This window comes from Ochotona curzoniae, unplaced genomic scaffold (genome assembly GCF_017591425.1).
Source record: "Ochotona curzoniae isolate NIBS_2020 unplaced genomic scaffold, NIBS_Ocur_1.0 patch124, whole genome shotgun sequence".
Lineage (NCBI taxonomy): Eukaryota > Metazoa > Chordata > Mammalia > Lagomorpha > Ochotonidae > Ochotona > Ochotona curzoniae.
Genome location: NW_024466667.1, coordinates 566,563 through 583,289, shown reverse-complemented (window position 1 = coordinate 583,289; position 16,727 = coordinate 566,563). Strand labels below are relative to the sequence as shown.

Below are 16,727 nucleotides of genomic sequence, written 5' to 3'. Positions count from 1 at the left end.
AAACACAGTGACAGGACAGGAGCTACTGCCCAGCCTGCTGATTCAAGCCGGATGCTTCTTGGGAAACCGTGTTCCTCCACTGCAGGGATTTAGCAGTCCTGGGCAGAACTGATTCGCACTTTGTCCAAAGTGAATGGCTGCTACATCAGCTATGCTGCTGTGAAAGAACATTAGGGTTGCACTACTTACGCTGTGGCTGCGGATAAGGTGGTACCTGGCCATGCATATGACCCGTAGATGGGGGAAGCGGAGTGGCAGCATTTGGGTTAATATTTCCATGCATTATGAAACCTGGAGGTGGAGGATTTTCTCCCTGGGAAGTAAGAATATGGTCAAAAAAAGAGGATTACATTGGAAGCAACAACCTCACAAGATGAATTTATAATCTCTGAAATAAAATGCCATGTTCATTTTTTTTTTAAATTTACTGCAAAAGCAACATCGCATTTTATAACCTCAAAATGATTTTTAAACAGACATGTCCAAAAAAATAACTGCAATGAATGGCCAAAGATGTAACAGCCTCATAAAACAGTGTCAGTGATACTTATAATGTCACCAGGATTTTCTGTTTCTAATTGCCATTACTATTTCATACTTTAGAACTATAAATATGCATGTCAAAAAGAAAAATTTTATTTCTCCTCAAACTCTGCAAAGCTAAAAAAAAAAAAAGATAAAGAAATTCTAAGAGAAATTACATTTAAACCATTGTTGACGAGTTCCAGTTCAAGACATTTTTTGAACTGCCAAAAAAAGAGAAGGGATAAGGAAATTGCTAAAGACTGCTTCTCGCACCACAGAAGCATTAAAACACAGACAGACAGGGATGGGGCACTTCAGAAAGGGGGTAGGGAAATATATAACTCTCTCTCTATGTATTTCTATTTGGTGAGCAGAATCCTGCTCGAAGCGGAATAATGAAGGATATACCTGTGTGTCAGAGGGAGAGGCTGCAGGTGGATGGCTGGGAAGGGCAGTAGGAGTTTTGTTACTCCAGGTAGTGACAGTAGGGGCAATTTTAACCTGAATTGAACAAAGAAATACCAATCACAGAAAATAAAAAATGAAAATGTTAAAAGAAAAAAAAAAATCCTCAAAAGGTATTAATACTAGCCAGATAAAAGGCCAAAAGAGCTGCAAGATAATGTGCATCAGTCAGGCAAATGTTTTCAAAGTAGCTGGGATACCAAACGGAAAACACAAAGTCATAACAAAATGATGGGAGTGGGGCAAAAGAAACACAAATATGAAAAACATAAATCAAAGCACGAGGACAATGCCATTCAAGCACCAAGAATAAATGGGAAAAGTGAGATACTAAAACTAGGATAAGAAGACATGGCAGAAAAAAAAATGCTTAAGAAAGTGATTTTTGAAGCATTAATAGCATTCATGCCACCATTAATCTGCAAACATCCTGACAGAAGTTCCCTTTTCTGGATTTCATTAGAGCCACAAACACCACATTAGTCCCACACAAGGCTTAACAATCACACCGCAAACACTGAAGCTGAATCTGTAGCCTAGTCCTCTCCTTAGCAGGAAGGAAGGAAAGCAAGGGCAAGAGAAACGAGGGGTCTGCTAAGGTGCCTCGCACTCCACCATGAGCAGAGATGGTGCTCTGCGGGTCACCTGCTTCCCAGCCCTGGATTCTCACATGGCACCACGCGACTTACCTTGGAGTCCAGTGCTTTCCAATGTTAACTCTAAAACCACTAAGATCTTTTTTGTCAAGTAAATCTTGAACACACACACACAAAAGAAAGGCCAAGCTGTGCTGACTGGATTGGGAGTGGAAGTCCTGTTAACCTGGCATCCTGTTTGCCCTGTCTGCAAACTCCTCTTTAAAACTACAAATCACTGTCTTTACTTATCTAAGGTACTGTATGTTTTAATTTAAAAGAAAAAATGCTTTATTTATAATTCAACAACTGGTATCAACGTAGAACAAGTCTTTGAATATTTTTACCTTTTCCCACAAAGACTTAGTTAAACTCAATGATGGAAAGAGTGTCCTAAGGCAGGTGCTATGGCACACCGAGATGCCACTTGGGATGCCAGCACCTCTATCTCTGAAGGCTAATTTGAATCCTGGCTGTTCTGCTTCTGATTCAATTTCCAGGGAAGATACTAGGTGATAGTGCAAGCGGTTATTAAGTTCCTGCCACCCTCCTGGCTTTGCATGTCCCAGCTCAGCTGGTTTTGAGTGCTTAGGGAGGGAACTAGTGGACAGCAAATCTTTCTTTCCCCCTCCCTCTCTTCCTCTGACAAACTTCCAAAAAACAAATAAAGCCTCTTCCCCCCTGTTGCCTTGCTTTAGTACTCCAAGAAAGCATTTGCTCTAACACAAGTACCTGGGAGATTTAATATTTTGGCCATTGAACAGCCACTTAAAGCTGAGAGAGAGTCAAGCTCTGGGTTTTGAAATTCTGGTTGGTCACTTGTGATCTGTCTCAGTTTTCCTAGACACCATCTGCTCTGTTGCACCTACCGTAGAGACTTTGAAAGTCTGATACAATCTTCAGCAAGGAGGAAAATTCATGTTTGTATATCATTTTCTTTTTTGTATATTATTTTCACCAGTATACACTCAACTACAAGAATACTAGGTAGTCACAACAAACTTATTAAATGAGCAACAACAACAAAATACAGAGAATTCTAGTTACTTTCAAATGTAATCTATCCTGGTTAGCTACCAATCAAAAATACAACAGAAAAAAAAAAGATGACTTCTTTTTCTTTTTAAACATTTCATGATTGTATTTTTACTCTCACTACAATGAAGTGCAAAATGCCTGCCAATGCTATTAACAATCTGTTCTATTTAAAACAGACAAGGTACTTACTAGGTTTGCTATCAGTTAAGTCCACACATTATATACTTATGGGGAGTTACTTCTCACCAAACAACATGAAGAATCTCTGTTGTTCTGGAATTTTTTCTAAGTTTGTACATGAAACAGTAACACAGTAAGAAGCCACATTTTATGTGACTAAACATTTGATAATTTAAAAAATAAATAAGATTAAAACTGTTAATCCTTCAACATGCTCTAAAACCTACACCTTCATAAACCTTTTGGTCACCCACTTTTCTCTAATATCCAAGTCACCCAAAAATGTGTATTCTGGATACTCTTCATTGTGTAGATACAGACAACAAAAGAAACCCATACTAATGTGTCACAAAAAGATGCTCAAAAAGACTGTTTACTAAAAATACAAAATTAAGTCACTAACAAGATAATTCCTGCTACTGTACTCAAGTTTATAGAATTAATCAAATAGAAATTTCTAGTACAGATGTACAAGGGCTGGCACTGTAATGCAGTGGGTAAGCCGGTCCTAGTTTAAATCCTGGCTGTTTGACTTGTTGTCTAACTCCCTGCTAATGCTCCTGGGAAGACAGTGGGAGACAGAGCAAGTCCTTGGGCCGCTGCACCTATGTGGGAGACTGAGCTGGAGTTCAGCCTCTTGCATTTAGCCTGGCCAAGCTATGTGAACATCAGCAAGCGAATCAATGGATAGAAGATCTTGTTCTCTGTCTCTCCCTTTCTGTCAACCTCAGAATAATATTTTATCACTTTCAGACATTATTCAAATAAATAAATCATGAAAGACAGATATACCTTTAAAGAGAAATAATAAAAAATAAAATTTCCTATAGAATTAAAAACTAATTTACAGCTAAAATAATCTGTTTGACCAGATTAATGCAATGATTTATTTTTTTGATGTATCTTATTTTTTATTTGAAAGGCAGAGTTACAGAGAGAGAGTAAGAGACAGAACGAAAGTTCTTTCATCTGCTGGTTCAATTTCTAAATGACCATAATAGCTCAAACTAAGCCAATTCAACACCTGAAGCCAGAAGCTTCCTCCAGGTCTCCCAGATGGGTACAGAAGCCCAAGGACTTGAGCCTCTGCTGCTTCCCAAGCCATTAGCAGGGAGCTAACTGTATTGGAAGTGGAGCAGCCAGGACACAATCTGGCATTCATATGGGATGCCATTGCCACCAACAGAGGCTTAGTTTACTATATCACAGTACTAGCCCCATGCAATGACTCTGAAAAGGAGATCATAAATGTCACTTTGACTTATCTAAAAAGTATTAGTGCTAAGAAAGGTACTACGTGGTCTACTTTTACCATATCAGAACTGTCTTGTCCAACAAACTAAAACTTTCAATTTGAACAGAAACACATAAATACTCACATGGGGATAATATTGCTGAGCTTGCATTCTTGGCATCTGTGGGTGGCCAGCAATCGGCCCAGGCCTGCCCTTGGACACTGGCTGCCTCTCATAAGGAACTTTAGCTGATTCTTGCACTGATAAAGGCTCTCCTTGTGCTCGACGAAGTCGGTCACGCAGCTGCACAATATTTGGCTGTAAGGAGCAAGAACAAATTATCAGAATTCACCCAAACTACAGCAGCATATTGAAAGTCCTAAAGCAATATGGTCATTCAGGAGACCCCACTCGATATGTATTACACCACAGACCTTGACATTTGAGGACCTGCCATTATGATTTCTAACATTCACAACCGGCACTGGAATTCAATGACCTACAGTGTAAGTTCTAGTTTAACTGAGGCAGGAGTTTGAATTATGCTCACATCATTATAGCATGACTTCCTACTTGTCACTGCATCTCTTCTGAAGTTTCCTTGTGGTTAATGCTCCCAAACTACAAAACTAACTTACAATATACACTAAAGGAGACTCCAAGAGAGTATCAATTGCTAAAGGTAGTAATGGATGAAAAAAGTGACCTAAGACAAATGAAATTTAAAATACTTTTGAAATAAATTGAAAGATTCAGATTTGTGGCTCACATAACTCTACAATTATACAGACTTAGAAAAGTATGAGTTGATCACGTTCTAAATATTTATCAAATAATAGAAAAAAATGTGTTAAAATGTTTCAAGAAATATCTTTTTAAAAGACTAGATAATCCTATAAGTTGGCTACAAGTTCAAAGGCATCATTTAAATTTCCTATTTATTTATTTATTTATTTATATTGAAAAGGCAGAGCTGGAAAGAGAAGTGACAGAGAGAGAAAGAGAGAGCTCTTCCATCTGCTGGCTCACTCCCCTAATGGCTGCAACAGCCAGAGCTAGCTGATCTGAAGCCAGTAACCAGGTGCTTTTTTTTGGTCTTCCAAGTGAATGCATGGGGCCCAAGGACTTGAGCCATCCTCCACTGCTTTCCCAGGCCACAATCAGGGAGCTGGATCAGAAGTGGAACAGCAGGAACACAAACCAGGACTACTGTGGAATGTCGGCACTTGTAGCCTGAGGATTAGCTTGCAACAGTGTCAGCCCCTAAACTCTTTCAGATATGTGTATTATCTTTCATGGAGGAGAATTTTATACAATAATAAACTTGAAAAAATAAGTTATGAAACTTCAAAAAGTTAACCTCCTCATAAAACTGTAGTGGCAATGTTGCTGTAAAGAAAAAAAAACCTATGCTCCTAAAATTAATATTTTCATTAACAATTCAGAATTCAGAGAGGTAATAAGTGGATCCTAGCATTGAATGTTTACAAAACCAATTAGAATCCTGGAGCACATCAAGTTTTGTAGTTTTATTCACTGATATTTAATGATAATCCCCCTATAACACACAAAATACTGCAAACAACTTTTAAAAAGTCCATCGACACCCAGAATAACATTAATAATAAAAAGTACAGGGGGCTAGTGTTCCACTCTAGTTGGTTAAGTGTGATGCCAGCATCCTGGCAGGGCACCGTTTCCTTTCCTGACTGCTCTACTTCTAATTGAGTTTCCTGCTAATGCACCTGGAAAAACAGCAGACGAATGTCAGGCCCCTGCTACCCACTTGGGAGATCCAAACAAAGCTCCTGGTTCTTGGTTCTGGCCTCGTCCAACCACAGCAATAGAAGCCATGTAGGTGAGTGAATCAGCAGAGAAAAGATTTTTCTGTAACTTTGCTTTTTCAAATAAAAAAAAATAAATCTAAAATAAAACAAATAATCTAGTGAGGCTAGGGAAGTGCCACAGCTGACAAAATCTCTGCTTGCAAAGCTGGCATCTCATCTGGGTGCCAGTCTGTGAACAGCTGCTCTACTTCTCATCCAGCTCTCCACTCAAGGCCTGGGAAAGCAGCAGAGGATGGCTCAAGTTCTCGGGCCCCTGCATTCAACAGGAAGACCTGGGAAAAACTCTTGCCACCCAGCTTCAGAGTGGTCCAGCTCTGGCTGTTGCAGCCATTAGGGGAGTGAAGCAAAGGGTAGAAGACTCAAGTAAAACAAATAAATCAAAAAAAAAAAAAAACCTGAACTTTATTATACACCAAATAAGGACAATGAATTAGAAATGTAAAGCAATTGTTCCTTATAAATAGCATCAGATTAAAATGGATTCAGACATCCGCCAGTCATGAAAACACTTAATAGTAGCATGTGAGTAGATGGAACTTTCTGGAACATTCCAATAAGGCTTAGGGTACCCACATCTCATACTGCAATACCTGGGTTTGAATCTCAGCTCTGTTTCTAATTCAAGGAGCACATCCAGGGATTTAGCAGGTAATGACTCAAATGGCTAGCCCCCTGCTACCCGTATGGGAGTCCTATATTGAATTCAGGTTTCTGAGGCTGATGCTATGGCACAGCAGGTTAAGCCACTGCTTATTGCACCAGCTGGACTTCCAGCTGCTCCAGTTCCCATTGAGCTCTCTACTAACGTGCCTGAGAATGCAACGGAGGGTAGCCCAAGTGCATGGGCCTCTGCACCCACATGGGAGATCTGGTAGAACCTCCTGGCTTCTGGTTCTGGCCTGACTCAGCCCAACTGTTGTGACCATCGGAGGGTGAAACAACAAATGGAAGAAGATCTGTCTCTCCTTCCACCCTAACTCTGTCTTTCAAATGAAAAATAAATGTTGGGGGCTGGGGATGGGGATGGGAGAACAAACTCCAGATTCCTGGCTTCAGGATGGCCCAGTCCTGACTTGTAGACACTTGGAGGTGAACCAGTATATGGGAACTCTCTCTATTTGTGTCTGTGTCAATGTCTGTGTATACCTTTTAAATAAATGAAATAAGAAATTAAAGCAGGGTGAAAGTGCCACACAGAATAGATTTCCTTGCTAATATCTGTATTATATTGTGTGGGAATCTAGACACTTTAATAATCACACCTGTTTCACTAACATTTATACCTTTCTAATATTAAATATTCCTAAAAAGAATCTTACATGAAGAATCAGCAATTTGATTCAGAATAATTTGGCCTCCCCCACTCATTTCCCTCAACACAAAGCGATCTTTCATACTACAAGAGCATCCTGTCTAACACAGATCAGGTGTCCTTAAAATGATCCTTGAAGAACTATCATTAACATCCACCCACAGTTGAGTGATAGAAATTTAACTGTTCCAAAAAAGCCCATCTACCTAGAGCACCAAAAGGTGCTTACTGGCCTCATCTTACTCATACATTAATGATGACAAACTGTCCATTCTACTGACCTGGTTGGTGTTGTCGGGAAGAAAAGCCAACGCTGCAGTAATACTGCCCTGGGCAGCCAGCAAGTTGGCATACTGACTCATCTTCTCAGCCAGCAGAACCCCCACAGAATTAGTGTCCATGGCTTGGGTGAGTTGTACAGCCTTTCGCAGAATGACAACTTTCTCAATTAGATCCTAAATGAGAAAAAGAAAGAACAATCCAAAAGAATTTGTCAAAGATATCAAAACCATGTGAGGAAAAGGAAGCAAGAAAAGATTCACAGTTACTAAGAATGTCAAAATCTACTAGAAATATACTACCTATTATCAACTCCCTTTGGAAGGCATGGAATAGCTGACCACTATTAAGGTAACTGAAAAAGTTGAGGAAGAAGAAAGTCTCTTACTCACGGATAAGGACTAGGTTACCACCTTCCCCTAACCATCCAAATCCTTGCCCAGCAATCTAAAATAGGCAAATATTCAAAGTGAATAACAGGAAGTTATCTGCATGTTGAAACTAGGTTTTAGCAAGTGGGGGATGAACATCATATCATCTACACACATTGCACCATTTACCCCAAAAATTCCCTCACTACTATAATATGACCCACATATAAAGGCACATAACCCTCAAATGGGCACACTGTTTAATTCAACATTTCTCATGTTGCCCTTCAACATGGCAAGCCAGGCTTCACAGAAAATGGACAGGCCTATCTTATCTGTCTACCTTTGAATACACAACTTCAGTAATGTGAATCAAGTGTTTTTCTCCCAGAAGCAATTAGATGGAAAACCTTTAGATTTATGTAATTAATTACCCAGTTGCTTTGTAGTTTTACAGTGATGTTACTGAAATCATAAGGAAACATAGTAAAATTTGGCTGATTTATGTTTAGGGAAAAAACTTCAACATAATTAAGAAGTCAATGAAAATAGTCTTCACTTTTACTTCATCCCTTAACACTGAAGATTCTGTATTGGACCGGGGATACATTCTATTACATAGCCTGCATGACTTCCTTCTGTGCCCAAGGCAGGAAGACCACTGGACAAAGGGACAGGACCATGAGCAAAAAGAAGTGATCACATTGGGACCATTTTTGCTGCAACCCCATTTTCCTATAGTATCATAATGGATTTTGCTTTTTCAAAGACAGCAATAAATGCTTACAACTGACTATGAAAAAACTCTTAGAACATAAACTAGGGTGAAAGCAATGAACTTCTAGAACAATGAACGTCTAGAATCTATCTTGATTGTATACAAAGAAAACACTAAAATGTGAGGGCCACTTGTTTCAGATGCTAACCTGAAGGGACAGAGAACTGCTTCCATCTTGAGCTTTGGTCCAACACGAAACTAGCTTCTCAACATTCCCAGCACAGATATAGCAGAGACAAGCCTGTGTCTGCAGGAGACTATCTCCTTCCCTTTCAAGCCTCGTTCCCAAAAGATCTAGAAAACCAAAGAAAAGCAAAGATGTTACTCAAAGCAATCTGTATGTGAGGCTGTGAATAACTTAAGAATCTCATAAGTATGGATTAAAGTTCACACTAATGCCTAGGAGAGACAAAATCATTTTAAATGCTCATAAAAATTTGTCAACTGAATGCATGTAGGTGACAGACTGCATGCAATAAATCATGTCACAAGAATCTATATCTGCATAACTTATTTCTATTGATTATGAATAGACTTTCCAATGGTAGGTAGGTTCAGTATAATTTATGAAAAGAGTTAATATCTTATTGTTTTCATATTCTCATAAGCCTTTAAGGTAGCAAATGCCTGTTTCTTTTTTTCCTGTATTAAAACTTATTTTCTTAAAAATAATATTGATTCCACTGCCAGCACTTTAAACATGGCCTATGACAATAATTCCTATTCAAAGGTTGTCATTCCTGGGATCAGCATTGTGGTACACCAGGTGAAGATGCTACAGGTAATGTCAGCATCCCACATGTGCAACAGTTCAAGTCCTGGCTGTTCTACTTCTGACTGAGCTCCATGCTAATGCATCTGGGATGCAGGGGAAGATGGCCCAAATATTTTGGTTCCTGCCATGGAAGATGTCTTTTTCTCCCTTCCCTCTATAACTTTTTCAAAATAAATAAATGAATCTTTTTCTTTTAAAGTGTTCTACTTCTATATTGATAACAGGCAGCATTCAATAATCAGGGTTTCCTTATGTGTCATTTTATGAATGAATAAATTGAGGGTTAGAAATTATTTTTTCCTAAGTGATACAGAGATAAAAGTAGTAAAGGCAAGATTCTAACTCAACTCTCTGGTTTCTGTCTACAACCAAAAAGTATTGCTTTTAAACTTTAACAATCAGAGAACTAACGTTAATAATTTTGACAAAAACACTGAAATGAAGACTTTTCTTATTTGTTGCAGATATATTTGTTAATTTTATCATGACAAACTTAAAAAATTTGCAATAACATTTGTATTTAATATTTACAACAATGATAATATCATGCACGTGAAGTAAATATAAAGCCCATTTCTTACCACAAAGGGCTGAGAACTCATCTGGTTTTGCGTAAGTCAACACTGCAGCTAATGCCTCTCTCCAATTCTTAAGGTCACAAGACTCTACAATCTCTTTCCAGTTCTTCATCACTACTGCAGTGATGAGCTTAGGAAAGAAAAACAAAGGGAGAATTACAAGTCTTAGGTATATCAACAAAAATCAACCCTGCCTAACCAAGCATATCTTTCATAATTACTTGTGCTAGTACTCTATGCCAAATAAAGCTGTAGCAAAGTGAAGCACATCCTTGAGTCAACAAAATGACATAATAGATTTTCACACAAAACACAAAACTATACTAACACACCTGTAAAATATGAAGAAGAGTAGAGATGACTGTCAGAACTTTGAACAGGAAGATGGGACCTGATCTGATGAATCAGGACAAACTACCTCGGCATGTGGACTTCTGAGATGTGACAAGAGGGCCACACAAGAATGAACCTCACCAAGAAGAATAAGCTAGGGTATCTGGCACAAGCCAGGCCAGAGTTGCAGCCTAGCATGCTAGGCCCTATCTGCAATGCTGGCATCCTGTGTAAGCAACTGAGTCTCAGGTTCTCCACTTCTGCTCCAGCTCCCTGCTACTGCACCTGCAACCGGAGCACGAGGACCCCAGCCATGCATGGGGGAAGACATTCATTGAGCTGTGGGCTTCTGCTTTCAGTCGGGCCCAGCACCAGCTAATGTGGTCATTTGGAGAGTAAACCAACACATGAGAGATCTCTGCCTATTTTTTTCTCAATGTGTTCTCAAATAAAACAAATTAATAAAAACATATTTTTAAAAAAAAGAAATAAAGAAGAGAAAGCAGGGGAATGCATTATAGGCTCAGCTGGAAACTGAAAAACACTCAGTGTGTTGAAGATATGTGCCCCGGGGAGGCTCATGAGATGAGGCCGTGGGAGATGAATGGCACCCAAGGCAAGCACACTGCACTAATTCCTACAGATAACAGAATCCACAAAAGTTAGTATTTTACAATATGGAAAATAACAATTAGAAGGCTTAAAGTTTTTTAGGCCTTCTATGCCAGAAGAGACTCAGAATATGAGTAAATCTTTACAGTAATAAAATTTTTATAGCAATCTTACATAATGTGGGAAAATGCTTACAATGCTTGTAAACTGTAAATGAAATCAAATACAAACATACACAAGTATGATTATGACCCTGTCTTAAATAAATTAAAAATACACAGGAAGAGGAATAGGAATATTTTTCTTAATTTTTGGTTAAATTTTTCTACAATTCAAAAGTAATTTTAACCTTTTAAAAATATTTCATGTATTAGATCCAGCATGGTAGCCAAATGGTTAAAGTCCTCGCCTTGTGAGCAGAGATCCCATATGGGCACCAGCTCTAATCCTGGTGGGTCCTGCTTCCCATCCAACTCCCTGCTTGTGGCCTGGAAGCACTAGAAGATGGCACACAGCCTTGGGACCTGCACCCACATGGGAGACCCAGAAGAAGTGTTTGGCACCTGGCTTTCGGGAGTGGGAGTGGTCTAGGAGGGAAATACTGGCACCTGGCTTCGGACTGGCTCAGGTCCAGCCATTGTGATTGCTTGGGGAGTGAATTAACGGACAGATCTTCCTCTCTGTCTCTCCTCTTCTCTGTATATCTGACTTTGTAATAAATATAAAATAAATCTTAAAAAAAAACTACATATGGTAACAACAGAAACTGGAATAATTGTGTCAAACTTCTAACAACTGCTTCTAGATAAAGACATCATGGAGGGTTTTGTTCTGTTTTTATCCTTCAAAAATCTAGAATATGCGCATATTGCTTTTACAATATATTATTATTTATTCTTAAAATAACATACCCTGGTAATTTTGCTTTGGGATTTGGCAAAGTATTTTCTCTGTGTTCGAGCCAAAAGTTCTTTTCCACCTGCTATGGCCAATATAATGGCATCAGCCATACGGTTGTCATGTAAACAAAGGTCAACAGCACTCTCAAAATTCCCCGTCAGCAAAGCTCGAGTAATTAGACCATCAATATCTGCAACCAGAATGTAACACCAAAGTTAAACAGCAACTATTAAAAACAACAAAAAGTACACATTAGCAATTCATACACACACACACACACACACACACACAGAATGCAATGTGAACTACTGGTAGATAGAATGAGCTGGAATTCATACAAGAGATCTATAGAAATATATGGGAAATATAGAACCATAGTGTATGCGATCCCAGGCACAGATCGCATATGCTAAGTGATAGCTAAGTCTAGCTGTTGCAAAATCTCTATACCTTAAACTCAGAGCTGCTGGCTTTCAAATTTAACAAAAGCAATAAAAAAAAGAACAAATGCTTTGCTTACCCCCACTGACGGAGATATTAAATGTTCCTCCAGCTGAGGGCAGAAATTCAGACTCTTGTGTTTCCTCTTTATTACGCTAGGAGATTAAAGGGAAAAAAAGGCAGCAATTTCATCAAAATGAAACAGTCTGCCATGATGTGTTGGCAAAACAAAATTCGTAAATGATTATTTACCTATTGACTGGATGACACGCCAAGAGTCCTATAGAGATTCTTACATCTAAGTGTCCACTAAATTCTCTGACTCTCCTAAGTATTAACACCATTACACAAAAATAAATTTAAGGTTATCAAGAGCATTGTTAAGCTGAATTGTATATATTTATATTGTATATGGGGATATTTATTATTGTTGCCTCCAAAGTTATGATCAAAATGGAAGACCCTTTTCTTGGATTCCTCAACCATGAGAAGATTTTAAGTCACACTATTTAAGATTTTTGAAAAGCCACTTTTACACATATTAACTCCATTTACCAGGTATGGTTATAAGGGCTATGTTTGCTTGAATTGGATTATAAAAAAATAATCTGTAAAACAGATGATTAATGTAATAACATAACTTACAGTATTCATAAACTCAAATTCAATTATATAGGCTACTATTCTCTAGAATTAGTCATACTTCAAACAGCATGTTACTCTGGAAAAATATTTTTTTAATAAACAAGTTGTAAATTTCTGAAATTAGTTACAAAACTAATTAACATAAATTTAATATTTTCACTGGTTAGAAGAAATATATCGCAGCCATTTTATTGGCAAATAACTATGTGGTTTTCCATTTACTCACAAAAATTCAAAAGAAAAATCTTAGAGACCAATCTATTTATAAAGTTCTTCTAAACAGTTTCAATACAAGATAAAAGATCTAATCTTTGGTGGTTAAGGTATCTACCTATATGATTGCACATGCCTAATATTCAAGGTCGGGGGCATTTGGAATAGGATAATATCAGGGCTGAGTACAGCATTATGTCTTCTAGTACTTAATGTTGACTATTACAGAAGAATGCATGATCCTAGTATTTTTTCGCTTATTAAAAGGCAGCATTTGGGCCTGGTGCGATAGCGAAGCGGTTAAAGTCCTCGCCTTGAATGCACCGGGATCTCATATGGGCGCCGGTTCTAATCCCGGCAGCTCCACTTCCCATTAGCTCCCTGCTTGTGGCCTGGGAAAGCAGTGGAGGACAGCCCAAAGCCTTGGGATCCTGCACCTGTGTGGGAGATGCAGAAAGAAGTTCCTGGCTCCTGGCTTTGGATCAGTGCAGCACCAGCTGTTGCAGTCACTTGGGGAGTAAATCATCAGATGGAAGATCTTCCTCTCTGTCTCTCCTCCTCTCTGTACATCTGCCTTTCCAATAAAAAAAAAAAAAAAAAAAAACTTTCAACAAAATAAAATAAAAGGCAGCATTTGAGCTTAAAAACTCAAAAATGAAAGAAAGAATCTAAGTTATTCACATTAAGAAATAAATCAGACAGCCAGTGCCGGGGTATAGTATGCTGAGCTTCAGCCTGCTGCACTGGCATCCCATATAGACTTGGTTCAACCTAGGTTACTCCACTTCCACTCCAACTCTCTGCTTGTGGCCTGGGAAAGCATCAGAAGATGGCCCAAGTCCTTGGGCCCCTGAAATCATGTGGGAGACCAGGAAGAAGTTCCTGGCTCCTGGTTTCAGACTGATCCAGCTCTGGCCCTTGTGGCCATTTGGAGAGTAAACCAGCAGATAGAAGCTCTGTCTCTTTCCTTCCCTCTCTGTAACTCTGCCTTTCACTTAAAAATCAAACAAAAGGGAATAAATCAGAGATACTTATCAAAGATATTCATTAAAGAATTTACAAAAAGTATTTTTAAAATTCATTAGCTTTCAAACTTGCTTTCTAAAAACAATTATTAAATCTGTATTTACGGAGTTATAAAAAAATAAATGTAGCTAAAAAAATAAAATTTATTATGTATTAAGTACCTGCGATGTGTACATTAACTTTGATAGCAAATAGTATCACTAAGGGGAAGGGGAAAAAGAATGTTTACCTACCTAAACACCATTCTTTATTCCTTTTATTTATTTTTTTTTTCATTTGTTTTTTGAGAGAAGAGCTTTATTTTCAGTACTTCCAAGTGGTAAAAGTCTAGATATCATTTTCTCTTCCCTCCAAATTAACCTACCAGCCAATTTCTAAAACCACAACAAACAATTCCAGCAGACATGGATCCAGGCACAGACTACCGGCAATGAAACTAGACTCACTTCTTAAGGTACTTGTGAACAAACTGCAAAAGTGTTTTTCTTAGATTGAAAACTGCTGTTTTTTAACCTTGAAATTGCCTACTTTAAAAGCAGACTTGGGAGGAGTGGGGAGGATCCGGCGCTATTGCTCAATGGCTACCTCTACTTGCAGGTGCTGGCAATCCATACAAGCACTAACTTGTGTCCCACCCAGCTCCCTGCTTGCGGCCTGGGAAAGCAGTGAAGGATGGCCCAAAGCCTTGGGAACCTGCAACTGTGTGGGAGACCTGGAAGAGGCTCCTGGCTTCAGATCACCTCAGCTCTAGCTGTTGCAGCCATTTGGGGAGTAAACCACTGGATGAAAGATCTTTCTCTGTCTCTCCTTCTCTCTGTAAACATGCCTTTCCAACAAAAATAAATCTTAAAAAAAAAAAGCAGACTTTGAAACCCCAGTTTTCTGATCATGGTCCTAGTATCACCACATAAATATAGTGGCTCTCATTCTGGCACCTGCACAAGGAATGACTCCCAAAGTTGCTTAACATGTGATTCAAAGCAACGCAAACTTTCCAACACCCTCAATTAGCCTCAGCTAATATTCTGCATCCCTCCTCCCTGAAAACCAGTTGTATTTCATTTCACCAAAGTTGCTCTTTCTTCTTCTAACAACTGAGTCTGAATAAGACCTGGATCAGCTCCAGGTGATGGTGGATCCACTGCTTAAAATGCTGGGGATCCCATCCAGCTCCCTGCTTGAGGCCTGGGAAAGAAGCAGAGGATTAACCAAAGCTGTGGGCCCCTACATCTGCATGGAAGAGTCAGATAAAGCTCCTGACTCCTGGCTCCGGACTTCGGATAGGCTCCGCTCTGGCCATTGCAGTCACCTGGGGAGTAAACCAGTAAATGGAAGATCTTTCTCTGTCTGTCCTTGTCTCTGTAAATCTGACTTTCCAATAAAAATAAAATAAATCTTAAAAAAAAAAAAACTATATTGGGTGGGCATTCTGCACACTGCTTAACCTGCCATTCACGATATCCACTCACAATATCACAGTGCCCGGATCAAATCCTGACTACTCTGTTTCTGATGCAACTTCCTGCTAATGAGCCTGGAAGGTAGCAGATAATTATGCAAGTAATTGGGTCCCTGCCACCTACAGGAGAGACACAGATGAAATACTCGGCTATTGATTTTGGCCTGGCCTCGTTCCAGATGTTGCAAAGTGGGTAAGATGCTTGCATCCCATATCAGATTGCATAGGGTTGAGTCCTGATTTATCAGCAGATAGCTCAAATAGTGGAGTCCCTGTCAACACATGGGAGGTTGAACTGAATTCCGGCTCCTAGCTTTGATCTGGCCCATTCTCGCTTGGTCAATACAGGCATTTGGAGAGCAAAACGGCACTTGGAGGACTCACTCTGTCCCTGCCTGCCGCTAAAATAAGTAAATTCTTTTAAAAAGCTGTATGATTCTAACCAAAGGGATGCTTAAACACTATTTTTTTAGAAGTGAAGGATCAGCATTGGGCCACAAACGGCTAAGATAAGCCTTTGATGCCATCTTCCCACAAGAGCGCCAATATGAGTCCAGGCTGCTCCTGGCAAACGCATCTAGTAAAGCAGCAGAAGCTGCCCCAAGTACTTGGGACCCTGCTACCCAAGCAGGAGACTCAGAAAAGGCTCCTGGCTTCCACCTAGTCCAGCCCCAGCCACTGAAACCAACTGGGGAGTGAAGCATCTGATAGATCTGTCTCTGTCTCTCCATCTTCCTTTCTTTCTGGCTTTCAAATTCATACATAAATCTCTTTAAAAGTTACAGTGATGGTTAGTTTGTTAAGTTATCTATTATTCATGAGTATATTGTCAAATGGTTGTCTACTAGGCAACACACAGTTAATCTAGCTGTATAAATAAAAGTACTTGTATATGCCCCTATAAATTTCCCTAGGTACTCCTAAATTTAATTGAAACTTTTATGTCTTAAACATAGCCGGTAGTCCCATCTTGCATTAATGCTACTAGGAGATCTACTTCTAAAAAAATTTTTTTATTATCTTCTTGTAATGATGTTTAAACTTACTAATAATGAATCATTTTTTATAATCTAGTGAAAG

General features: G+C 39.0%; 1 protein-coding gene across 1 annotated transcript in view; it reads right to left on the bottom strand.

Moving 5' to 3' along the window:
* LOC121166327 (protein transport protein Sec31A-like) overlaps positions 1–16,727 on the bottom strand; it is a 69,796-nt gene that overhangs the window by 19,401 nt on the left and 33,668 nt on the right. The window contains exons 15-21 of the mRNA XM_040995473.1: positions 12,384–12,459; positions 11,875–12,053; positions 10,022–10,148; positions 8,814–8,959; positions 7,519–7,692; positions 4,223–4,396; positions 190–313 (exon numbers count right to left, since the gene is read on the bottom strand). Of these exons, the coding sequence (XP_040851407.1) occupies positions 190–313; positions 4,223–4,396; positions 7,519–7,692; positions 8,814–8,959; positions 10,022–10,148; positions 11,875–12,053; positions 12,384–12,459 (1,000 nt within the window). The remainder of the gene's footprint in view (positions 1–189; positions 314–4,222; positions 4,397–7,518; positions 7,693–8,813; positions 8,960–10,021; positions 10,149–11,874; positions 12,054–12,383; positions 12,460–16,727) is intronic.